Source organism: Heloderma suspectum, chromosome 7 (assembly GCF_057233095.1).
Source record: "Heloderma suspectum isolate Gila_16-S chromosome 7, 16-S_ref, whole genome shotgun sequence".
Classification (NCBI taxonomy): Eukaryota; Metazoa; Chordata; class Lepidosauria; order Squamata; family Helodermatidae; genus Heloderma; species Heloderma suspectum.
The window spans coordinates 81,436,116-81,463,324 of record NC_139464.1 but is presented as its reverse complement, the minus strand read 5'-3'; the positions used below and the strand labels follow the sequence as shown (position 1 = coordinate 81,463,324).

At 42.8% G+C, this 27,209-nt stretch overlaps 2 protein-coding genes across 2 annotated transcripts in view; one reads left to right on the top strand and one right to left on the bottom strand.

The window, feature by feature from the left end:
• The window catches only part of ZNF277 (zinc finger protein 277), a 57,963-nt gene extending 35,197 nt beyond the window's left edge, over positions 1 to 22,766 (bottom strand). The window contains exons 1-2 of the mRNA XM_084810757.1: positions 22,508 to 22,766; positions 2,418 to 2,619 (exon numbers count right to left, since the gene is read on the bottom strand). Of these exons, the coding sequence (XP_084666883.1) occupies positions 2,418 to 2,619; positions 22,508 to 22,547 (242 nt within the window). The 5' untranslated portion in view covers positions 22,548 to 22,766. The remainder of the gene's footprint in view (positions 1 to 2,417; positions 2,620 to 22,507) is intronic.
• DOCK4 (dedicator of cytokinesis 4) overlaps positions 22,641 to 27,209 on the top strand; it is a 343,934-nt gene continuing 339,365 nt past the window's right edge. The window contains exon 1 of the mRNA XM_084810752.1: positions 22,641 to 23,051. Coding sequence (XP_084666878.1) covers positions 23,015 to 23,051 — 37 coding nt within the window. The 5' untranslated portion in view covers positions 22,641 to 23,014. The remainder of the gene's footprint in view (positions 23,052 to 27,209) is intronic.

The following is a 27,209-nucleotide window of genomic DNA, read 5'->3' as shown; positions in this document are numbered from 1 at the left end:
GAACTTGAAAATTCCCGAGCCAATAGTCAGGTGTATGTCTATATTTTAAGAATGAAAAAGGAAGCTAGTTAGTACTATGTGCTTAGACTGAGAGCAGTCAAGTCCCAGAATACTCTTTGATCATGCTAACTTATAAATGGCATTGGGATATATTGGATCTGTTGAACAAAACATTCCATGCTCATTGTGAAAAATGTCAAAAGTAAATCCATGAATTTCTATTGAAATCTGCTGAGCATGGAAACAGCTGGATTAAGAAAATGGTTATGACAAGCTTGCATGAGTCATGCATAGAATGTTTTGTTTTTAGAGAAACTAGCTGAAAAAAATTAAATAAAACCTATTAACAAGCCCACTTATCTCCTCTGCGATTTCTACCTACTCCTTTGATTCTTCCTTCAACTCCTCTCTCTCCCTCCCTCTCCAACTCTTGTTTTGTTTGCTCCACTATTTGTATGGATTTTATTGAAATGTGTGGACCTTTTGGTCCTTTATGGACCTTTGATTTCATCCATTTTGCATGATTTTCATCTTGTATACCGCATCGAGAGGGTTTCTTCCTTAACGGCAGGCTAGAAATAGATAGGATAATTCACCTGGCCTTGAAGTGTGTGCAGCTTTTGCTTATAGGCTACCTTTCCAGAGTATCTCTTTTCCATTCCCTTGCTGAACGTGGTGACAACCCCCCTGCAGAACTCTGTATTCAATGCATGAAGATCTACAGAGGAGCTGGGCATGTGGAGATGTTGGGGCTGGGGCTTATGTGCACCAACCCCAACCTCCACCATTTTTAACCCTTGCATATGTAGGCTGAACTCCTCCATAGAACTTCACTTTCAGCCACGCTAAGAAGATTCTTATACAATATCTTGGGTGCTTATCAGGCCACTCAAATCCAACAGCGCTGCATGGTAAACAACGAGTACAGGAAAGACCTTGATCTTTGCCGTCAGAAGCAAGATACATGGACCCAGAAGCAAAGCAGCTTTACAGATATCAGAGTGGAAAGACAGCGACAAACAGAACATATGGACAGATTGAAACGCCAGCTATATGACATTGCTAAGCAACAGCATTTAATGTTTTGAATAAGGCTCGTCAGTTAGAGAAAGCAAGTGCACCTTATGAAATCACACATTGCTGAAGAGCGGATGTACACGTTTATCTGTTCAGGGTGTAGCAATCCCCAGCAGCTTCTTCTGGGACTGTAGGTACCAGAGTGTGTTATGAGCATTTGTGGCCAATATGCTGACAGAAGGGCAAGTTCGCACATGCAAAACCCATCACTTGATGACAGCAATGTGCAACACTTTTTAAGGGAGGAATGTTGTGACTTATCAAGACCTGGAATGTACCATGGAGAACTCAGGAAGACAATCAAAATGGCATTCCTGGGGTGGGTCCTCCATATCTTTCTTGCTTACAGAACAGTTTACTGCCACCATACAGATTGCCACCATCATGCAGAGATCAATCTACACATGTGCGAATCAGCCCAAAGAGACAGATGTACTACATGTGTTTGGATATCTGCCTTCAACAGGTTTACAAGAAGAAGATACTGAAATAAAAGTGCCAGAATGCCAAAAACAAAAATTGGCGAACAAGCAGAATCCATGCCAATATCTATGGCTGATATTCTGAGACTGTTATTCATGCAATAGTCTTTCAAGGAGAAAATTCATGATCTGCGTCCCTTCTGTTTCTAGAAACCAGTTCCCAAAAACATAGAGCTAAATGTTTCAGTTCCAGGGTCAGGCCTACTTTTGAATAATGGTCTACTATCTGGCTTGTTTCCTATCTAGAACTCCTCTCCATATATATTCAGTACTGCGGAAAATTCTAGCCTTGCATCTGAGGTCCCTGGACCCAGCTCTTTTGCACCTATATAATAATGTCCTGACATTGGCTTGCTACAGTCTAAAGTTGCACATCGCCTACTGTATTAACTCCATTGCAATCATTCCTCTCACTGAGAAGCTGGCCTTTGGGATTTATAGGTTGTATGCAATGGTGTCATCCCACCAGTGGGAGGGAGCCACTGGCAGATTTTCCCCTCCTCTCTGGAGCTCCCTGCCATGCCACCCAAATCTGCTCTGGAAATTTGAGTAACTATTTGGAGAAGATCTGCTGCATGCATGGAGAACTATAGGGGGAAGGAGAGGATGGGGAAGTCTTGTCCTGTCTGTGGAAGTCCTGTTGCACAAGCTGAGTTCCACTCATATGAAAGTGGGATCCAACCCTATATTGACACTGCTGCTGTCTTCACTGCTCCCCTCAAACCCCTCAAGAACATAAAAAACCTCCCACCTCCTGGCAGTTTCCAGTATATACCAGCACAAAGTTAATAATACTAGAACGCGGCATCTTCCATGCTAGGTTGCATTATCTAATTTTAAGCAAGCAGAATAACATACCTCCTAAAATCTGCAACCAGCTTGACGTCTGCTATGACAAGCTTGTGCTCTATAATCATGTGCTTCAGAAGTTGCTTTTGTTCTGATACTGGAGAATATTCTTCACAGAATAGACAAGGCACAGATGGAGAGCCTTCTACAGCAGAAACGCCACCTGGACTTTCTGGCAGAGACAGTGGCTCCAAAATATAGTCTCTACGATCTGCAGGAAACAAATACACACACACACATATATATATATATGTTACAAAAATGGCATTAATTTTTTTTTCTCAGCATCTAAAGCCATTTGCACGCTTTTAAAAAGGTTAGCAAAAGACTGGAGCGGACAGTAAGAAGAACAGTGTGATAACACCATTCCAACATGGCTGCCCTAACATCAAAGAGCAACATATTTACTAGTAAAGCTAGCAAATGTTTCTTCCTGGGCCCAAAGCAGTTCTTGTAGTGATTGGTGGCAACTAGGGGACGGGGGCACACAGAAGAGACCATGTCTGGCCAGTTTGGAGCTGCAAATTCCAGCTGGGATATATGCTTGGTATCAGTCCAGGCACTTCTTATTGGGTGGTATACAGATATCTTACATACACAGGATTCCCAATTCACTTCAGTGGACAGTAAATACAGACTTACTGTGGTATATATGCAACTACTTGAAAAGCTAGTCTTCTGCAACATCTAACAAGTGGCAAGAGTCATTTCACAGGATGAACTTACAGGCATCCTGCTTACCAGGTATTTAAATGCTAAATCTTTGGCAGCAAGTCAAATGAATATCGAAGTTCTTGCAATGCATGAACAGTTTTTGCTTCTCCCTTCAGCAAGTGCCTAATCAGGTGTTATACCAGTGATGTCCACCAAGGATTAGTAAGCAAATTTCAAGATAGGATTTGGCCATATACAGCCAACATCATCTGCTTATATGAGAGTGGCTCTATCCATCCTTGAAAGAGAACATGTGCCCAAACACCAGTCTTTTAATATGCATTAACACCTCACAGAGCCCCACAGAAGGGTTATAGCTCAATAGTACGTACTTCGAATGCAAAAGGTCAGATTTAATCCCAGGCATCTCTAGGTAGGCGCAGGACAAAAAGGAGCAGAAAAGCGGAACCCAAATGATCAATGGGCTGGAGCAACTGCCCTATGAGGAAAGGTTTCAACATTTGGGGCTTTTTAGCTTAGAAAACAGGTGTCTAAGGGGGGACATGACAGAAGTATATACAATTATGCATGGCGAGAAGAAAATCGATAGATGTTTCCCCCCCTTCTCTCATAATACTAGAACTGGTAGTGGAGTGGGGATGGATTCCAATGAAGCTGAATGGTGGGAGATTCAAGAAGGCTAAAAGAAAATACTTCTTTACACAGTACATAGTTAAACTATGCACTTCACTACCACAAGGCATAGTGATGGCCACCAACTTGGATGGTTTTAAAAGGGGGTTAGATAAATTCATGAGAATAAATCAATGGCTACTAGTTATGATGGCTATATATTACTTCTCGTATCAGAGGCACAATGCCTCTATATACAGTTGCTAAGAAACATGAGCGGGACAGTGCTATTACACTAATGTCCTGTTTGTGGGCTTCCCATATGTACCTGTTTAGCCACTGTGAGAAGAATACACAGGACTAGATAGTATTAGACAGTCTACTATGTTCCATTTCAGACATTGTAGAGAAGGAGAACAATGACTTGCTTCTGGATCCCAAGTGGGGGAATGCATGTTCTACAAACACTGAAACCAATTTGGAAGCACAAAAGTGCTGATGTTAAATTTGTGAAGTGCATTTGTAAAGTTTAGTAGTAATTAGTTAAATCAAGTCAGGGACCCCTTGAATACTATCTTTAGTCTACACAGGGCATGAGAAACCATTCAAAATCTAGAGTCAGTTATCCACAAACACTGAAGATATGGATTAAAGTTTACATGAAACTTCTCCATTGGTCAGACTTTTATACATTTATAGGCTTTGTGTCAGTAACATAAAATGTATGACGCAACAAGACTTTAAGAATATAGCATATACATATGGATATTGATGTGTTTGTCAGCTCATTGTGTGGAAATACAAGTGTACAGAAACAAAATAAGAACATCTGCTGGAATGTTAAGTGTCTAATTAAATTCAGCAGTTGAATGAATCAATTCATTAGCAACAAGCCTGGTTTATTATCTCATTAATACAGCTGGCTAATATGAGGTTAGTTGAAGAACTTGACAATTATCCCAAAAGAAGGAATGCAACAACAAAAATATACAGCCAAGTAAACAGGTCAGATCAGAGGGTTCCCCCCCATAAAATAAAAATTCTAAAGTGATACTAAAAATAGTGTGCATGCTACACATCAGCAAAGGCCAAAATAGAGGGGTTCCATAGTATTTACCTTGTGATAAGTTTCCTTAAAATACTGTGTGTGTGCTGCACACCTGTACGAAATGCAGGTACATCAAAACTTTATTAAAAATGGGGAAATAGTGACTGCCAGCAAACGTACTAGCAACACAGTCCATCAGCAGGTATAGACATCAGGTGACCTCTAGAATCATTCTGTGTATTTCATTTATTGTTGTGTTTTAGTGGATTTCTTTTTATGTTATATTTTAATGCAGATTTTGTTTTTAAACTGTATTTTATTATTAGCAGCCACCTTGAGCACCATTTCTAGAGACAAGGCAAAATATACATTAAATATATAAATACATTATCTCCCAAGATATTGGCCTCTGAAGTGGTGTGGGGAATGTTTTTCGCCAACATTTTGAATTAGGGCTGCCATCATTAAATCAGTCCACCTTGTAAGTCTACAATATAACTTTCCCAAATCTACAGGCTCTATAAAACACGAAACAGAAAAGAACAGCTAGCTCTGTTATACTTTTGCACACACCTGCTAAGCCAAGCTCTGTACTAATAGGTAAGAACATCTGTGTATTGCAGTATAACGGACACATTAATTTTTGCCTATATTATATATTAATTTGATCCTATATATATTGTGCCTATATTATATAATTATTAATTAATTTGTGACTATAATATATAATTATAAATTAATTTGGGCCTGTGCGTGTGTGTGTGCATATAAATATGGCTAAGCAGTGATCTGTAGGGGAAAGTGTGGAAAACCACTTGAGATTGCATCTGTCTGTCCTGCCTCTGCGCCCACCTGAATTCTGTGCATTGGACACACCATCTACTGATATGTATATGTATTGAATCCAATACACATAGTCCCAATTATGTGCAGTCCTTATCTTTCAGGTGGTAAAGATTGTGCATTTCTGACCTACGCATGTTAGACGCTATATGAGTCGGCGTCTGATGTTTTGTCCAATGTACAAAGATAGGAAGCATGATTCTGCTGCCTCATTGTGCATCAACTCCACAGAATACATCTAGAGAGCCAGCATGGTGTAGTGGTGACAGTGCAGGACTGGGAGCCAGGAGATCCGGATTCTAGTCCCCACTCGGCCATGGAAGCTCACTGGGTGACTTTTGGGCCAGTCACAGACTCTCAGCCCAACCTACCTCACAGGGTTGTTGTTGTGAGGATAAATTGGAGAAGAGAATGTAAACCGCCTAGGGTTCCTTGCAAGAGGAAAAAAGGTGGGATATAAATGCAATAAATAAAAATAAATAAATAAATCTAAATGTGTGCAGAGCTCTTGTAAGGCGGACTGGCACCATAGGAACACCGGAAGCTGCCTTATACTGAGTCAGCTCATTGGTCCATCTAGCTCAGTATTGTCGACACTGACAGTTAGCGGCTCTCCAGGGTTTCAGGCAGGATTCTTTCCTAGCCCTATCTGGAGATGCTGGGAACTGAACCTGGGACCTTTTGTGTCCAAAGCACATACTCTACCACTGAGCCATAGCCCCTCCCTCATGATTGCAGGTTTTACAATCAAACTTTTAGGCATCCGGGCAGTAGGTATAGGGTGTAAGTTGAGTTCATATTACCGAGTTAGTTTGCAATCTTTTTTCATGTGATGCCATGAACTTGGTTTTTCTAGGTATGAAAAAGATTCTTCCATATCAAAGCTGGTTGCAGAGCTAATCCAAACAGTGTTACCTAGTGTTATAGAGGCAATGGGGTTTCGGCCTTAAAATTTGAAAAAGTAAATTCCCAATAAATGAATCAGATTGGTGAACATCCTGTGAAATGTTTTAGATCCTCCTAATAAACTGAATTACCATTTTGTTCAGCTCAAGGGAATCATTTGTCTATTACTTCACTCATTAACATGCTATTACTGCTACATGGCAATTAGCCAAAGCATCCACGTGTTCTGAGACAACACATCCCACAGATCAATCAGCCTCAGTATTCTGCGGTGATCCACTGAATGCAAGTGTCATACTTCAAAAGATTACTTCATGCTACAGCTTAACTGGGTCAATTTTACAAGAGCTATATATCGATCTTCCCGAAAATACAAGGCTTCACTGCATAAATGCATAATTGGGTAGGTTAAAGAAGAGCAGCAAGTTACCAATCTTGTCATCTCAGAGTTTTGCTCCAAGCAGGTACCGCTGAACCTAAGTCAGTTAGAAATACAACTGTGTTTAACAGCCACATTTAACAGCGTTGGTTCAGCAAGGAAGCTTTAGATGCTGCAGTTTCATTAGCATTAACAAGTGTTGCTATGGGTACCACAGTGGAGGCGTTGGAATATAAGTGAATGGAAGAAATAGGAAACAGATGAACAGAAATCTTAACAGTTGGAAGAAAGCAGCCCAAATTAGGCCAGGCTTAAAACAAGATATTTTTTCCATAATATACTAGTGAGTTCATGTCACTGCAGAAGTCTTTTTAAAAAGAACAATGCAGTAATACACCATTTCTTATATGCATGAGGAGGTAACTTAGCAGATAGAATGTACAAAGAGAAAGTGTGAGAAGGATCACACATATATGAGTTCCAGTGAAACTATCCTAGAAGCCTTTTAAAAGCAACAAGAATGGATTTTATATAGCTCTGACAGTCATAGCATGAAGAGCACTATATGCACACCACACCACGGGGTTAGCACGTGATCAGGGTGAATACCTAGATCTTACTGCCCAGCAGAAAAAAAAATTCTTTTTTCACCATAGGGAAAATGGTTTAGTCCTATTTCATCATTAGTATCTTCAATCATCTTTTGTTATTAGGACTACTTCATTACATGGACTGTAAATCGATTAGATAATGTTTTAGTTTCATTACATTCAGAAATATATTTACAGGCGTCAAATAATAAGGAAGTGCACGGGAATACCAAGTTCTGCAGGACAGAACCAGTCTCAAGATCTACTCCCACTATGGCCTGCTTGCCCCTAGACAAGTCAGTCCCTCAGCTTGGTTCTCCATATGTAAAACACAAAGCATTAACAAAATTCTGTCTAGAGATGTGAAGGCTTGGGGGGGGGGGAATGGGGAAACCCAGAAAACTTAAAAAACAAAATTCATTTTTTTCCAGAGATTTTTGGAAAAAACATTTCCCCTGACTTTTTCTGTTTTCCCTCAATTTTTTCTCCAAGCCTTCTCATTGTTAATGAAGACTGGAACGTAATTTGCAATATAACTGATAATTATTAACACTTATGTGCAAAACCCCCCAAAGGTATTCAAGTTTTTATTATAGAAGCAAAATTCATATTTTAGGTTCTATTAAACAGATACACACAATCCTACTTGTGAAAAACTCCCTGGAAAGTTTTAAGATAAGAGTTGTGGACTATCATCAGTCCAGGTTAAAACTGCCAAGAAACATTCTATAACAGGATATATAACAGAGAGATCAATCTTGTTATTCCAATTTTAAACTGACTCACACAACCAACATTTGTTCTATACATAAATATTTGGACACTGACAAAGAGGCATGTTCAAGAAAATAGCTGCAGTTCCATGTTTTTATTTTTTACCCCCAATTAGGTTGATCAGTTAAAAAAAAATGTGTTTCGGGGGAGAACTTGGGAAAAACTCTGTATTTACTGCTTCCAATCGCAAACTATTTTTCTCCCCTGGGAAATTGCCAGCTTTGGAACAAGAGCTCCTCACAACTTTTAAGTATTCCTTTTCCTAGTCCCGCAAGTTCAGAAAGTTATTAGCATCTCACATTTTTTCCCTTGACACAAAACCATGGTGCCAAATATGGAAGATGAACGTATCTATGCTCAGCACAGTCAACAGCGCAACCCTATTATCTAAACCAATTAACACTGAGGAATGCTAATTCATTTATATGAAAATGTACAATCCACTTTTCAGTGTAAACATTCTCAAAGTGAAGGTGTAAGTATGTGACTGAAAAATCACCAAAACAATACGGATAGTATAATACCACTAATGTGATTTAACAGGTGTGATTTAAATAAAAGACCACAGACAATCTAGCATGTTGAACAATTAAAAGCCAGCATAAGAAAGAAAATCTTAACTGCAGGCTAGAAAGGGCCAAACTCTCAGATCCGGCAGATGGTAGGGAGTGCCATAGGTCTGAGCTGCTACTGAGAAAGCTCTATTGACCAATGAACCAACCTTGTCTCTAATCGAAGTGAAACCTGCAAGAAGAGCTCATTACTAGACCTCAGCACTTCCTCAACAAAGCCCTCACTGCATGTAGAAGCTAATGTAGGACTACATACTGGACGAATGAGTAATTTGGAAGATCCTGCATTTATACCAGAGGATCTAGATGGCAGGGTCCCAGTTTTCTGCAGGTAACATTTCAGGTGCTGTCCTCAGAAGTTAGCTTCTCTTACATCAGAGATCATGACACCTCATACATACTCTTTAAAGTGCTCAGAGTTATGAGAGTTCTAACACCAGTGTTATTTCAATGATCACCCATGTTTGCATAGTGTGTTCATTCATAAATTTCTTCTGTTTTTGCATTCTTTGTTCTAAAAACAATCTGCACAAAAATGGGATTTAAATATGATAGGGAAGGAGTTTGGAGCAAACATCCAGGGTCCCACTCAGTAGAATGAGCAAGAGGTTCCTCAAATGCAGCAGGGCTGGCTTAACACATTTTGCAGTCAGCAAGTCCAGAGTCTCAAATTACTTATCTGCACCATTGTATAGGGGCCACCAAGATTTATGGGATACCCTACTCAACTGCATTATATTCTTCACCTCCACATATGGTTATGCTTGAAAATTTCACTTTAGATTTTCCAAAGTGCCTTAAATTACACAGAATACGGGGAAGGAGCCCCAGCTTTGTTTCTCAAAGCAAATGATAAAACAGAATAAGACAGTGTAGTCTTTCTGCACGAGTGATTTGGTCCTCATTTGAAGTAGCATAGATCCTGTTTAATTCTGTGTCAGTAAAGCTTTGAATACAGCCAGCTATTTTATTGGCATGCTATTATGCTTCCTTCATTCCAATCTTGAGTGCCTTTGTTTCATCGTGGCAATTCTAGCAACTCGGCCCTTTAGTTCAAATGCTCACAAGAGTAGTTTCTACTTCATTAGGAAACAAGATTGGTAGCGGCTTCAAGTCTGGCATCTCATTCTGAAACTTGGCTCTTTTGGCAAGCTTCAGTAAAATTTAAGAACCACAAGAAGATTTCCTCCCCATCACCCCCCTCCCAATCCCTTGAATCGCTGCAACACACTAGTTGTTTTAGAACTGGGAAGATAACAGTTCCTCTGGTATAAAACCCCCAATAAAACATGCTGCTGCTATTTTTAAAACACACACACACACAAAAGTAGATGTATGGTAGTGGTAACATTTCAACGTACGTGTGTGTGTGTGTATATCTATATCTATATCTATATATAAACACAACAACACCACACCTCAGGAGCCTTGACCAGGCATTTTCTATCTGCTACAATAAAGTCACATCTTTTCAGGCCTGTCAGACAGAGTCTCACAACTTAAGGATTTTACTACCCAACAAAAAGTGAAAAAAACAAATCAACAGGGCTAGACTGGTACCCAGAAATAACCTACTACAGGTCAGACCCAGAAGACAAAACAATTAACACTACTTGTTGCCACTTACAGTTCCCAGCTAAAACCAGTCCAACATACCACCAGTGATCTACAGCCTATCAACCCATCTGGACAATCAAACGTCCCTCTCATGAGCCTTGGGTGACAGGCCTGTATTTGCTTACAGACAGCTCCCCAACCTAAAGAAGTTACTCACTGGCAATAACAAACCTCATAACAGAGAGACAGACATCAGACCCTGTAGCAAACTCAGATCCCTAGTCTGCCCCCAGATCTACTCTGACAACACTGTTACAGGGCCCAGTAATGCCAACTATAACATCAGGGGGTTCATACACCTGCTCATCTTCCAACGTGATATATGCTATTATTTGCCAGCAATGCCCTACTACATTCTACATAGGATGAACAGGCCAGTCTCTGCACGAAAGAATAAGTGGACACAAATTTGACATCAGAAATGGCAATATTAAAAAAACCCTCAGCTTCCCACAACACCGTCAATGACCTTAAGGGAACTATTCTTGAACAACGGAACTTCAAAGACAGATTGCAACATGGAATTGCTGAGGAATAATCAATCAAGAAATTCACCTTTATTTGCTGTGGTTTGGACAAAGACCAAGGGTTTTAAAAAACTCAAACTGCATGTGTTAATCAGCTCACCAATGCAATGATGCCTGTGTTATCACCACAAACCTGCACAAGCATATGTATATAAATCTGCCAACTTGAGGGGAACACTTCGTGCATCTGATGGAGTGAACAATGTCCACAAAAGCTTAAGCACAATAAATTTCTTATCCTTTAAGATGCTGCAAGATTCTTTGTTGTATATCAAGGCTGCAACCCTACAGACTTTACCTGGGAGTAAGTCCCACTAAATTCAACATGACTTATTTCTGAGTAGGCATGCTAAAGCTTGTGCTGTTTGATGCCCAAGGACACAAATGTTTTTATGAAATGGACCAACAGGCTGCCCTGGAGAGGGTGTTCCATGCTTGCCTGAATTAGGGCCACCTTGGTGGTCACCGCATCACAGAATCTGATTTGTCAAAAGGAAAGGCTTAGATCCGGTTCGCATGCAACGACAACCCACTGGTTAAAAGATCTGTGGGTTGTTGTGCACAAGCAGGAAGGAATGGTTGCGCTGCATGCAGCACACCTGCCTTTTCCACTTTTAGTCAGCAACCCACGATTGGCTTAGCAACCCAGAATTGGCTCCTGCTGACAATGCTGAGCATGACATCCAAACCATGGTTTGTTGTTAACTGCTGGATTGTTTAGCCCCTAAACAACCCAGGGGTCTGGGTTTGGACATCACACTCAGCAGAAACTGATTGTAAGTTAGCAAGTAAAGACGGAAGAGGCGGGTGCGCTGCAGGCAGTGCGCCTGCTCTCTACAGCTCATGCACAACAACCCATCCATTTTTAAACCTATGTTACCTGTCCCCAACTTGGTACCCTCCAGATGTTTTAGACTTCAACTCCCATCAGCCCTTAGCCAGCAGGGTCAATGGTCTGGTATGTTAGGTGTTGTAGTCTAGAGCATCTGGAGGGCACCAGGTTGGGAAAGAATTGGCTATATGAAATGGAGCTGAGGTTCTCGGAGAATCAGGTGGTCATGAGCATTCCCTTCTCTCCAGACAACCCTTCTGGTGTCAAGAAAAATGTGCAAAGGGCTATGGATCTTGATGCTGTATGGAGCACACATGTACATACCACTCCTAACCATGCTGGAACAAAGGTGATGTTGGTGTCATTGCCAGCTACTTGATCATTCTTCTAGCACATTGCTAGAAAAAAGGGTGAAGCAGAAGAAATAATGCCAGCTAATTCATGGATGTTGTCTTGTGGGCCAGGGATAATGGACATGGAACCAAAGTGGAGATGTTGGAACACATATACTAAATTTACAGGAAAGGATGGCATGTGGGAAGTGGGTCTTCCTCCCAGCCAGTGTGGTGGGTATTAGTTGCTCCTGCATCCAAACATGTATAATACTTAGTACAGTTACCAGATAATTTTAAAAGGTTTTACTTAGATTTATTTGTATGATTTTAATTTAGTATAATTAACATCTACTATTTTAAGAAGCTCAGTATTGGTAGTGATAATAACTGGTGCTTAGACTTTAATTAGTAAAACTATTTCAGACATAATCACTCCTGTTTGTAATCATTATCCTTCTAAAAGAACGGCACTACAGGAAAGTTCCTAAAACACTGGCTAAGATTATTAGTAGGAAAGTTGTCATTTCAAGTCAATGTTGAAAAGGCACAAGCCAGGAAATGACCCAAAGATCTTAACAATTTGAAGCCATTCCTTGAGTGAATGGTTGCCAACCAGGTCCAGTCACTGTGGGTTGATCCTAATTTGTATAGAAAAAAATTTCCAAACCAAACGTTTTGAGGAAACTCACATCCCTGCCTGGTGCTGTTATGCATCTCTGCTAAGTAAATATTCATAAGCAATTTGTTTTCTTGTTTCTTTATCACCATCTTCAAATATATGAGGATCTGGTCTAGACGAAAGATTTTACAGAAGTCTTCAGAAGCATAATGGAAAAGGGTTCTAAGATACCACCATCTTGGAAGCAACATCCAGGGAATAAAATGTTGCTTACAAGGATAGCTTGATGAAAATGTTGACCCAGGTTGCTGTGAAATGTTGCTGTGAAAAAGGCAAAGTCCATATTGGGCATAATTAGAAAAGGAATAGGGAACAAAACTTCCAAAAACATAATGCCCTCATACAATGTACGGTGTGATCATGCTTGGAATGCAATGTACAGTTCCGATCACCTCCCCTCAAAAATGATGTTGTAGTCCTAGAAATGGTGAAGAAAAGGGCAACCAAAACTATCAAGGGGCTGAAGCAACTGCCCTATGAGGAAAGGTTCCAGTATCTGGGACTGTTTAGCTTAGAAAAAAGGCAAGAAAGGGGGGTATAGGGATTGGGGCCAGCACTACTGCAGATGTGCCCCAAGAAGACATGGGAACGGATTCCAAATCAGAGGGGGAGGGGGAGGTAGAAAGTGTTCTTCAGGCACCAAGGTTGCAGGAGGCTGGCGAGAATAACAGTGCCAGAGTCGATGAAGCACAGCTGCAGCCTAATAATTTGGATGACTGCCAGGCCAAGGCCTCCAATTCCGCAGGCTCCTAAAGACGAGGACAAGGGCATGGGAATGCGAGACCTGTCAGTTGAAAAGGGAGGGGCAACGTAGGGTCATGAGGCGCTCCAAAAGACTGGCAGCCAAAGAGGCAACCCCCAGAAAGACCCACCTTGAGCATAGGACCTAGTAGCCCACTTGGGTTGAGAAGGGAAGTCCATAGTAGCTGTTTTGTAACAACTCTCTTTCATGGTGCCTTAAGCCAGGTGACTACCTGTATTAAGCAAAGTCTCTTAGAAAAGCCTGTCTCTAACAGATTCTGTCTGTAGCCTGAGGCCATGCCTGTTTGCTTGTCGTTTGCATAATAAAAATAATTGACTGGAAATAGCACTTGAAAGTTTGACTGCAAAGAAAGGCAGGAGCTGTCTGTCTGACAGGGGGACATGATAGACATATATAAAATTATGCAAGGTGTGGAAAAAGTGGACAAGGAAAACTTTATCTCCCTCTCTCACATTAGAACCCAGGCCATTCCATGAAGCTGAGTGATGGGAGATTCAGGACAGATTAAAGTAAGTACTTCTCCATACTCCACATAGTTAAACTATGGAATTTCCTTCCACAAGATGCAGTGATGGCCACCAACATGGTCAGCTTTAAAAGGAGATTAAACCAATTCATGGAGGATAAAACTAGCAATGGCTGCTAGTTACGAAGATTATATATTACCTCCAGTATTGGAGGCAATATGCCTCCATACACCAGTTGCTGGGGCACACAAGTGGAATGCTGCTGTTGCACTCATGTTTTGCTTGTGGGCTTCCCTTGGGCATTTGGTTGGTTACTGTGCAAACAGAATTCTGGACTAGATAGGCCTTTTGTCTGATCCAGCATGGTGGTTCTTATGTTCTTAAAAGGAAGACAGAGAGCTGGAACACTAAGGGCAAGAACTGTTCTTCAAGGGACAAACATCAACATGTGTCAAATTTACTTAAATGCTATATCTTAAGGATTGTTGAACATACTTCAGGTTTCACATTGCCATTTACTCCTCATGTCATTCTGTTAAATAGGTACTTCATCGTTTTGAGTTCTCTTAAGCTCATCAGAAGATGGAGAAGACAGAAAAGATGTTATCTTTTCAGGTACCCTAAGGACCCAGTTTGCCAAGGGAGGATTTGTATTAAAACCTCTGCAAAGCCTCAAGTGTTCATTGCACAGCCTTTTTTACAATTTGCAGGCAAGTGTGACATGAGTTGACTGCAGATGCAAGAGCATCAGATCAAAGCGCTGCTATTTGGTAGTAGACTAACGCCCGGCTTATTCAGAAGCTGCACCAAGGGCACATACTCAAGATTATGTAATACCAAGTTTGCTATCCATGACATATTTTAACCACTCTCTTATACTCACAAAATAACTTGAAAGACACACCTACCAAAACAAACTAATGAAAACAACTTCAGCCTATGTTAAACAACATCTGTCAATTTCAAAGAAAAGACTTGCTACTTCTAGAGCTAGGATTTTCTCTTCCATGGATCATTTTTTGAATACTTGTATGTTGTACAGTTCCAGCATTACATATTCGTCATGGACTATTAGAAAAAACTTACAAAAACATACATGTGTCTTTCAAAGGTTTTTCTGTTTTTACTTTGTATTTTATTGCTGCTATATTATATTATATTATATTATATTATATTATATTACATTATATTATATTACAGAGTAGTCTTTTGGCCCAGATAGGCATCCAAGGTGACTTACAATTATTGCAATTTTTAAAGAAAACACACATATATCAAACACAGCAGAATTAAAAGAGAAAAAATTAAAGATCAAGTGCAGAGCCAGTACATCTAGTCTGCAATTCCATATATACTTACCTGGAAGCAAGTCTCATTGACCTCAATGAGTCTTACTTCTGACTGAGTTGGTGTGTATAGGACTGAGATGTACTAAAAAGCCATGCAGAACAAAATGTTTTAGCAACCCACTTAAAACTAGATGAAGAAGGAGCGGGTGTAAACTTCCTTAGGGACAGAGTTCTATGAGAAGGGTACTGCCACAGAGAAGGCCCTAATCCACGTTCCCCCTAACCTAGCCTCTCTTGGTGGTGGGACATAGAGAACCACCTCTGAAGAAGACTTTAAGCAATGGGCAGGTGGGTAGTAGCGAGCTAAAGTGGGATTAATATATTTGTGAAAGTTTTATTAGACTTAAGGGCTGAGTTTTTGAAAAACTACTCCAGCTTTCATCTCAGAGTCATTCCACAGGCTTTTCATGAAAGCATTTGCCTTCCTATATTTACACTGGATGATGCCTTTCGTGTTTACCAGCCTTCCCCAAACTGGTGCCCTCCAGTTGTGATGGACAACTCCCTGCTGGCTGGGGGATCATGGGAGTTGTAGTCCAACACATCTGGAGCAACCCAGATTGGGGAAGCCTGTTCCCCATGTATTGGACTTTGAAAGTGAAGCGACAAGGCACTGTTCATCCTGGTGCCTGCTCTTGTGTCCAAGCTTATACATGAAAAGGCACATGGGGTGGGTGGGTGAAATGCTTTTGTTGTTTTTACTATTCTGAATGGAGGCCTGGGTGAAACGGAATAAAAGAATTCATAAAGCACTTGTTAACGGTTATTAATGCTTTCTTTGTACACATAAAAGTGCCCCCAGTAGTACGCCTATTCCAGCTCACAGACAAAAAAAATGGGCACATGCTAATCAATTGAAATCATATTCCCCTTCCTAGACGGTGTATCAGGAATGTCTCTGCCTTCTTGGGAAATCATCTTAGGGGATCCAGAAAGGAAAGTGGTAGGAGAATACTCAGACTGGGGTGGCCTGCATAGAGACATTCGCCACATATTGGTGCAAGAGATATGGTTTTCCACGATGTTAGGAGAAACATCATTGTCTGGAGAAGAGAAGGAAGCAGCAAAGGTTATGAGTGGCCCTTCTGCATTGTCCGCATAGAAAAGGGAAATGAAATAACTTGCTGGAAAGCTCCTGTCTTGCCCTGGGTAGAAGACTGTTTTCATAATACTGTAATTATGTGGGGCCCAAGATTTAATTGGAAAAGAAAGTGGAATCCTTTGGATACCACCATCCCACTCAAAAATGAATTTCCCTGCACCCTCATAGGAGAGGCTAATGGGAGAGGTGAGTAGGAGAAGGGGGAGAAGGGGTTAGGTGAAAATGCCTGAAGATCTTTTTCATGCTTTCTCTGTTCCCTCACCTCTCTCTCTGATGCTCCTTGGGAATAAGCAGTAATAGCAGAAACCCCAAGGTGACTGTTCTTGCTGCTTCAAACCAAAGATCTCACGTGGCTTTTATAGAAACGTGCAGGTGGCTTATGTTTTATGCTACGCTGAAGGTATTCTTGAATACACGTACCCAAGACAAGGTAAATTCTGTTATAAAGAACTCGCTGTGGTAGAAGAGGGGGAGGGTAGTAGAGAGTGTTTGAAGTTTTGTGATAAGATGGGTCTTAAGGTTTCTTATTGCAGGAAAATGTTGGAGCCACAAATTTCATAGTAATGCAAATATGTGCTAGATTAGGTCCCTGATGGTTATAGCAATCCGATTCCCTCCACCCTCACATCTACAGAACTAACCTCTCTACCAACTTCATCAAGTTTTATAGAAGTTCCACCTACAGACCATTTTGCCATTCAAGATATGTGGCCACTGTCTCATATTGAAGATGACCTCCACCCTTATTGTCTAGAGGTGAGAAAATCTTAGATGAAACAACAATGAAGAAGAATTATAGAGTGAAGACAATATAATTCAGTTCATACCTTTCCATGTAATGTTACAGAAAGTCAGAGGCATGCTCTGATCAGGAGTTTTATGGGGCAGAGCGAACTTGGCTGCGAATGTATGAAATCTCCAGCAGGGGTCCATATGAGACTCCAAGCTGGGACAGTTAGAAAAAGTAGTCGGTAACCACCAGAGCAGGTTTGGCAACTGTCCAGCTTCTTTCACAGATGCTGAAGCATACAGTGGTCCTGGTGCTCTACATCCAAGAGATTTTGGAGAACTTAATGGATGAGATCATCAAGGCTGCAGAAGCAAAAGCCTGGAATATCAGGTGTGCCCAGCTGCAGTGATCCCTAAACCAAAAATTCAAGATGATCAAAGCTGATGTGAGACAAAGAGGTCTGGCCGAGAGATCCAGAAAAATCATGGAGTCCCATGGCATCTTTGGCAATACTGACATATTTGTTTCAATTCCAATTAAAAAATTTCCAAAGTCAGTTGTCCCTTTTTCATCAGTAAGCCCAGTAGATGAAAAATGGGCACCAGCAACTGAGATGCAGCCAGTGACAAAGGATGGTGACAAAGCTGCATATGAGACTGAGTCATGCACAAGAATGTTTGAGAGGTGGAGTCCTCAGTAAGCCATCAAAAAGGTATATTTCAGATACAACAGCAAATGCCAAGATGTTTAAATGTGCACCCACTACTAATTTATTTAATATTGGTAGCTGGAGATTGTCAATAATCTTCCGGTATTCTTGAGAAAGGGCGCTCTTTCGTCTTGCATCCGGAGGTGGCATATGGCTCGAAACAGGCAGCCAGTATGTGGGAGTAGATCATATCATCCCACTAACAATACGCATTGACTCATGCAGTTGTGTATCGATCTTTCTCGTGTGCAGACTGTTAAGCCACACTGGGGCACAGCACTCTGCTGCTGAGTAAACCAGACTGAGTGCAGTCGTTCTCAGCGTATCCGCTGTTGAGCCCCAGCTAGTGCCACATAGTTTGTGTAGAATGTTACTTCTACTACTCAGTTTGGCAGCAGTCTTCATCAAGTGTTCTTTATAGGAAAGTGTCCTAGCCAGTGTGACCCCAAGATATTTGGGATGTATGTTGTGATTGAACCAGTTTCCCTTAAACTGAACATTGAGCTCTCTGCCTGCTGATCTGTTACAAAGGTGGAAGCATGTTACTTCCGTCTAGTTGGATTGGGCTACCAATATTAAATGACGTAACCTACTTGGAGCGAAACAGGTTAAGATCAAGACATCCAGCCATTTCTACCGCTAAAGCTCTTCTAGAAGATGATTTCAATATCTACAACACGTGGAAACAACATTGGCTAGGAAACTGCCCTCCACAATGCCGAAGCTTGCCCTGCATCTTGAAAAAACCACCTGGATGTGACCAGCCCCGTGCGATATGGACAACCTTGAACCGAATTTGCATGGGTCATGGTAGATGTGCAGATGCCCTTTATAAATGGGGCAAAACAACATCATCAAATTGTGATTGTGGGGCTGAAAAACAAACTATCCAACATATAGTGACAGAGCGTCAAAATCGAGCCTACAATGGAGACTTTGTTGATTTCCTGGCTGTGACAACTGAAGTAAAAAAACTATATCTGTAACCTAGACATACATTTGTAATATTCCTGTCTATATTTTATATTTTACATTTCATATTTATTATGCTCTATGTTTTATTGTGATGCGATGTAAATGTGCCATACAATAAATAAATAAATACTGATTTATTTATGCAAGTTTTAGAGTGAGTTTAGTCTTGTTGGCAATGCTCTGTTGCTGCTGTGTAAAGAGCTGTCCAGTCCAAGTGATAGCATCTTAGAGGCAGTCACCTAGAATGTGAAACTGTGGCCTTTCATAGCTCTAAAGATCTGAGTTTCCTATGGACTAAGAGGGGGACTGACAGATTTTATTTTTCCTATTTCTTCATGTTGTCTTCCCTATATTTCCTTATATCCACATATATTTCCCTTGGGTAATTAAGTTTATATCTTACTTTTAATATCTTATCACTTTTATTAATTTCTCTCTCATTCCTTAAATCCACCTTTATTTATTTCATTTCTATACTGCCCAGTAGTCAACGCTCTCTGGGCGGTTCACAAAACTAAAACCACAAAGCACAACAATATAAAATAAGAAAGCTTAAAACCACAAAATAACAGTACAACCAGAATAAAACCTAGCAGCAATGCAGAGGTTTAAAATACAAATTGAAAACACCAGAGCTAAAAGATTAGGAAACTAAAATACTGGGAGAATAAAAAGGTTCTTTTACCTGGCGCTGGAAGGACTACAATGGAGGTGCCAGGTGAACCTCCCTAAGGAGCTCATTCCACAGCTGGGGTACTGCAACAGAAAAGGCCCTCTTCCTGGGAGCCACCCACCTCACTTCCTTCGGCGGGGGCTCCCGGAGAAGGATCTTTACTTAACTTTTGTCAATAACGGTTGCTTCCCTCTATAACTCCTCTCCCTGCTCCCAGTACGTTGTAGACTTCAGATGCCATAATGAATTCTTGATCTCATGTTGAAATATGCGGTGAGAAACTAAAAGGATGTATGCAAAGCTTGACCTTGAATACAACTTGAATTGTAAATATCCCCAATGTACCATTTTACCTCAAACATTTAATTGTCAGTGGAGAACATCATGAAATGGTAAAAGGTTAACATGTCAAAAATTCTGTGTTATATCCATATGAAACATTCTAGGCCAGGTCAGGAAAGGGGAGAGTGTGAATGTGGAATGAATGGTTTTATTTCAGGAAGGCCAAATGAAGGTGCCTTGGTATGTGCTGAAGATTGCCAAAATATCAGTTACAAAAAATAAAAATGGGCCAATAAAGAGGGGCATTAGCAGATGTTTTAATAAAAAAGGACAGTACTTTATGACCACAGAAACAGCTCTGAGAGATGTTTGGGAGTCAGGAGGATGTTATCAATCCGTCAGTAACAACCATCAATATTGGAGTTTGGGACGTGATGCATTATCAACAAACAACATTTCAAGCCCCTCTTTGATGCCACAGGCCCCAACGAAGGAAAAAGAGTATAAAACCCCTGAGCCTGCCAGTGTTCAGGAGGGGTGTGGGTCCATCTGGATCGCTGTATGCGCACATACCAACAGTACCCTTGATCCACGGGACACGTGTCAAGTGCTCTGGCCAAGTGCTTGATAGTGTGCAGTGAGTATGTGTTGGGTAGAATTCAGGGAATAGGATTTTACCGTCCAGGGCATAGATAAGGTGCAGTTATATTTGCACTGTCATACTGGCTGTTTTGGATGTTTTCACACAGTCAGCAGGCTCTGGCTTGAGTTTGGCTGAAGGAAGCTATGTAACAAACAGATACTAAGGGAGGAATCCAACGGCCACTAGACACGGTCTGGAGGGCCATAGGATATGCTCGTCTCTGGGAACCAACCTTGAAGCCTGTGCTTCGAAGTTGGTTCTCGGAAAACTGACCTCCCCTCTCGTCTGTGCCGCTTCCAAGGCAGTGTGGAGAAGCCCCGTCCTCCACACTCATAAAAGGAGCACAGAGCGACTGAAAACAGGTGTGGCTGGGGGGGTGTTCTGGGACAGGGAGAGTGGAGCTATGTGGACAAGACATCCAATGTGTCATACAGCAGCTTCCTCTCATGGTTGGCTCCCCTGCTGCTAGACAGCCGAAAACAGCTGTCTGGCAAAAAAAGAGCAAGGCCGGAGAGGCGCAGCGGGAATGATCCCCCCTGTGCCTCTCCTGCCTTGCTTTGGATAGGTGGTCGCTTCCAAGTTCAGAGGCTGCCGCCTATCTAGTTAGAATTGCATCCTAACTGTATATTTAGTCATTTAGGGAGCAATCCTATGGCCACTAGTCAGCAGCTAGACGGCCATAGGATATGTCGGTTCCCTGAGAACCAACTTTCCCCCTTCCCACGCTGCCTCACAGGCAGCTCAGAATGACCCCGCGCTCGGAAGAGCAGTGAAAACTGGGCATTCCAGGGGGTGTTCTAGAGTGGGGAAGGCGGAAATGCCAGTATGACACATCCAATGTGTTGTCTGACAGCCGCTTCCCCTGCTCCGTCTTCCAGCGGCTAGCTGCAAATGCAGGGCGGCTGAAGTGTGGTGGGGACGATCCCCTCTGTGCTTCTCCTGCCCTGCATTGGATAGGCGGTCGCCTCCGAGTTTGGAGGCGGCTGCCTATCCCAGTAGGATTACTCCCTCTACGCACCCCATTTGGGTAACTAAGTTTGTAACCAACGAGCATGCAACTCCTTGAGTATATTGCAATTTCTTTGTTCAGTTTGGGATTTGTGTTTGTTCACCTGATGTCTGTCCTTCAATAAATCCTTAACTTCCCTCTAAAGGTTGCATGTGTATATCTTAACTCTACCCTCCACAAGGTTCCATGTAATTCTCACAGCCCGATCAACTGGGAAAATCACAAAATTAAAGGAGCGTGTGTCAGTACAGCCACCGTGGCCAGGGCGTTTGTAGTCAAAGATGCCCTGGAGGGCAACAGCTCAGGGGAGGCTGCTGTAGCAACATGCAGCAAGCATGGCAAAGGAAACACGGTGTCATTCCCCTTCTCCACCCTTCTCCTCACCCCGTAGTAACCTATGGCTGCGAGAGCTGGACCATAAGAAAGGCTGAGCGGAGGAAGATAGATGCTTTTGAACTGTGGTGCTGGAGGAAAATTCTGAGAGTGCCTTGGACTGCAAGAAGATCAAACCAGTCCATACTCCAGGAAATAAAGCCAGACTGCTCACTTGAGGGAAGGATATTAAAGGCAAAACTGAAGTACTTTGGCCACATCATGAGAAGACAGGATACCCTGGAGAAGATGCTGATGCTAGGGAAAGTGGAAGACAAAAGGAAGAGGGGCCGACCAAGGGCAAGGTGGATGGATAGATGATATTCTGGAGGTGACGGACTCTACCTTGGGGGAGCTAGGGGTGGCAACGGCTGACAGGAAGCTCTGGCGCGGGCCGGTCCATGCAGTCACCAAGAGTCGGAAGGGACTGAGCGAACAAACAACCACAACAACCCCTTCCCCTCTCGCGGCCTGCCAACTTCGCCAGGCATTTCTCTATTGCGCCGGAGAGAGCTCACGCGCTGAGGAAAGCCACGGCACGGAAAACGCTCGGCACAAAACGAGCAGGAAGATGAGGCAACACCGCCAGCCTCACGAATGGGGGGGAGTCACTCCGGGAGAGGGGACGGGACTCACCGCTCCGCCTCGCTTCCGCCACCCCTCGCGAAGCTGCCATGCCGCCAGGTGTGCGGCCAGAGCCGAGATGACTTCTACGCAAGCCTCGGAACCGCGTCCGGACCAATCGGAGAGCAGGAGGCGCCTCCCCGGCTTCCCCCTCCCCGGGACGCAAAGCATGTCGGGAGCGGGGCGTCTTTTGTTTTACCAGCGGGCTCCGCAAAAAAGAACGGCGCGGAGAGGAGGCGCGGCTTTCACGGAGGACGAAGACTACGCTTCCCATCATGCTTTGAAATGCTGAAGGCGGGGGGCGGGGCGGAGAAGGGGGCGGGGCTAGCGTGGACTGTCCCAGAGCGTGATCTGGGTTTAGTCAATCAGAACAATGACTTCTCCGCTGGAGCCTGAGGAGCAGCGGCTGTAGCGCTGGTCAAGGGGGATTTGTTGGCCGCCGCCCTGAGCCGGAGAGGAGCTGCAGCCGCTCCTGGCGTTGGTTGGAAGAGGGGGACCAAGAGCCGCCCGCTGTTTAGCATGTGGATTCCTACAGAGCACGAGAAATACGGAGTGGGTGAGTGAGATCTCCGCGCGGGGTCCCTTCGGCGCTTGGCGCCCCGTTTGCCCTGCGCGGGGCTGTTCTGTCTGTGTGGCCGCAGTTTGAAAGCAGGCGGAAAGGGTGGGGGGACCCGCGGAGCCGGCCGTCCACACCCCCCGTTGCCCTTCGCGCTCCCAGCCTCGTCCCTCGCTTTGATCCGGGCAGTTCTGCATTCGCCTGCTTACTCCCCGAGTGGATGCTGGCTCATGTTTCGAGAGAGAGATTGCCTTGCTTCCATCTCCACTCTCTTTCTCCTCCTCCTCCTCCTCTCTTCCCTCCCTCGCCCCTAAAGTGTCATTTGGGCACCGTGTGGGTTTTAAAATGTGGAGTAAAGAAACAGGGGTGAGCGGTGGCTTTCCCCCACTTTTCTTTTCTATGTATGTATTTTAAATTGGCTACCATGAATTGGTAAAAAAGATTAGTGGCTTCTCAGAATATCGTGTTGCAGACTCCTTAAACAATGTATATCTATTAAACAGCATCTCTAAAAGGCTCGCCTGTCCACTCGCTCCGCGTCCTAAAAAGAAGCGCAGACTAAGCAATCTCATGGTTGTTTAAAAACACATATTTTGGCGCAGGGTTTCAGTCGAGGCGGAACTGCCATCTTTCGTGTAAATTGCGAGAGGCACCAGCGCGCGGTTGAATGTGGTGTGTGTGTGTGGTGTTTTTGTTTTAATCTGGATAGTAACCTACTTCGAGTAGCGGTGTTTTTGTTTTCGGGTTTAATGGAGTACAAAAGTGTCTGGATTACCCAAGGAAGCAAGCAGGGTGATGTATGATCAGTTAGAGAACTTACGAACCTGTTTGGGGAGGAGGAAAAGCTGCTTCCATCCTCTCCACCAAAGGTGAACAACAAAGGACGTTAGATGTTGAGTGATGAATGTGGAATTTCTCATCTTTGCCTTCACTCCGCCTCCCAACAGCAGAACGTAGGATTTCTTCTGATTTCTCTCTCCCTTCCTCAGCTGAATATTTTAGAACTCGTATTCGATTTCTCTTTCCCGCCAGATCCTTCTGATACTATTTGGGACTATTCATTGCTGTCACTCAATCACCTAACCAATCCTCTTAAAAATGGACTTTAAGCCTGTGGAATGAATATTTCCTATGCTGTACCCCTTTTAAAATTTATTTTAAATGGTGTGAAGATCGTGTTATTTTTCTTCCATGCGTTGGGGCTTGGATAGCAGTTGTCGCTGGGGATTTCGTCTCCACCCCTGGCCTCTGCTTTAGGGATGCTTTACCCGACAGACGAAGAGATGAAGGCTGCAGTCCTGTACCCATTTACCTAGGAGTAAACCCCATTGAACTCAGTGGGATTTACTTCTGAATAGACAAGGATTGCAATGGAAGAATGCCCATTTTGAACCCTACCTAAAGAAGCATTATTACTTGCTGACTAGTTCCAAGTGGCTGTTTTGACTGACTTCGCAGGTGAAGGGCATGGCAAGAATGTTGTTCGTTCTGTATCTGAGGTATGCCTACACCGTGGAGTTGCGGCTGTAACCGATAATCCAGCTGAAATGCAAAGGCTTGTGAGCGTGATCTCTCCGTGTTTAAGGGTTAGCACGACAGACAAAAACCTATCTCATGCGACTACCCCATTTGGAACTGATCCCAGCTGCTGCTCTCTGACCCAAATGTTAAATTATAGAGATCATTGATGGGATTTATTTTCTTGATTTCTCTTTATGTGCCCAGTCACAGCTGGGTTGCTAGATATTGATTAGTCCTCCCGTTGGCTTTTGAGGGAAATGAACAAACGCACAGAGAGCTATGCACATGGATTTAAAAGCCATTCTGGTATTTCCTGGAATGGCATGTGGGATATTACTGGTCAAGAATTTCAAGTTACAACCCTTGCTTGGTTTAAAAAAACAAGAACAAAACAACTCTGGAAGGGAATAGGTTTCTCAACTGAAACACATCTTTAGTAAACAAGGAACAGTAGATCGTGACTTCTTTTTTTAACTGAATGGTGAGGAAAATTCCAAATTGAATTGCCAATCTAGAGTTGCTGAACCCATAAGCTTTCACCTAAAAGATGTGTCTTCCTAGTTAACTTAAGGCACAGTCCTATGCATGTTTAGACAGAAAAAAAGTCCTACAACTCCCAGCATTCCCCAGCCAACCATGCTGGCTGGGGATTGCTGGGAGTTGTAGGACTTTTTTCTGTCTAAACATGTATAGGATTGTGTCCTTAGTGTTGAGCTCCAGTTGTTGCTCCGTCTCTGAACTCCTATGGAAGAGGAGTGACAGGGACAGGGTAGCTAAACTATTATTCTTATAATAATAAGGGAAGGGAATATAACATGTCCTTTCCTGAGGGGGACAAATATACACCTTGGAACATCCTTTTTACTGATCGAAGTGTTGGTTCTGTTTCTTGAATTGCTCTAAACATAAGCCAGTGTGCTAGATGGAGGATGCACAGACCTATTTGTAATTGACTGAATGGGGGTACATGCACTGGCTTCTGAATGGATTCAATGCTGGGTTAGGTGTTCACTTTGGTGTATTGCCTCTGCACTTTCCAGGAGATCCCTTGGGAACTCTTTCAATCACCAAGGCAGTTTTAAATCAAAAATTTTTGTTGAATCAATCCAGAATCCTGAGACATAGAGAAGACTGTAAGTCTAGGTAAACAATACAATGTACATGAAGGGAAATACTGTGCAGCCCTTTATCACATACAAATGTAAGATCTATGTATAAAGCTTCATTCTTCTTTATGTGATGGTTTCAAAACACTGTTTGAAGATGCTTTTCAGTAGGAGCCAGTGTGGCGTAGTGGCTAGAGTGTTGGACTGGGAGCCCAGAGATCCGGGTTCTAGTCCCCACTCGGCCATGGAAGCTCACTGGGTGACTTTGGGCCAGTCACAGACTCTCAGCCCAACCTACCTCACAGGGTTGTTGTTGTGAGGATAAAAGGGAGAGGAGGAGGATCATGTAAGCCGCCTTGGGTTCCTTGCAAGAGGAAAAAAGGCGGGGTATAAATGCAATAAATAAATAATAAATAAATAAGTAGGGTTTTGCTTGGTGTGCAGGCTGATTCTGTGCAGGTATGCTCAGAATTAAGACCCACTGAGTTCAGTGGGGCTGTCTCCTAAGTAAGTGTGCATTAGACAGCAGGCTTGCAACACAGTCTTTGGCATGTTTCCTCAGATGCCCAGGAGTACTCGGGTTTCTAATAAAATTGCACAGGGTTGCAGCTGGGCAACCTGATCCTATGCAGCATTGGGCTAAGCCAGTGTTTCTCAAATTGGGTCAGGACCCAGTGACTCTCTGCATCAAAGAGGGATTAGATATCAATATAAAATAATTGCCAGCAATTGCCAGCTGACTATGCAAAACTCTGCCTCCACCTGTCAGTATTTTGTGACTGGTGGCCCTCGGTCATTTTCAACTCTTTCAAGCGGGCCCTGGGATAGACAGTTTCAGAACCCCTGGGCTATACCACTAGAAACCGGTGTTAAGTTCACCTAACTCTGCACAGGACTGCAGCCTAACAGCTGATCCTGTCCATATCTATTTAGAAGTAAGTCCCAGTATGTCCAATTACACCCTTTGGCTGCAATCCTAAACTTATTCAGGAGTAAATCCCATTGAACACACTGGGACCCACTTCTGAGTAAATACACTTAGGATTGTCCTCTTACAGGGCAATCCAGTGCGCATTTCCTTGGAATTAAGGCCCAGTGCATTCAGCCAGGCTTTCTTCCAGGTAAGTGTGCATTGCATTGCAGCCTAAGGCTGTGATTGTTGTGCACGTACTTGCGAGTTAACCCTACTGAACGCACTGGGACTTAATTGGGAATAAATACGCATTTGACTGAATCTGTTAACCTACCCAAACTGAAATTAGAGCATTTTTTCTAAGTCCTCAGTTTGGCTGGAATGATGTATTGAACCTTGGTAAAGCTTATACCACAGTTCTAAGTCCTATATCAGACAGCATCACCTGGGTTTTGGATGAATGGATGAACACTGTAGTGCTGTTGCACTTTAGAATTTATATTTTGCTTTATTCCTCCACAACCCCCCCGTGATTATGCAATGGTCCCGACTTGTGTTTTTAATAAGGCAGGGGTGGGCAGAAGGTAGATCTCCATATGTTTTGGTCTTCCAACTCCC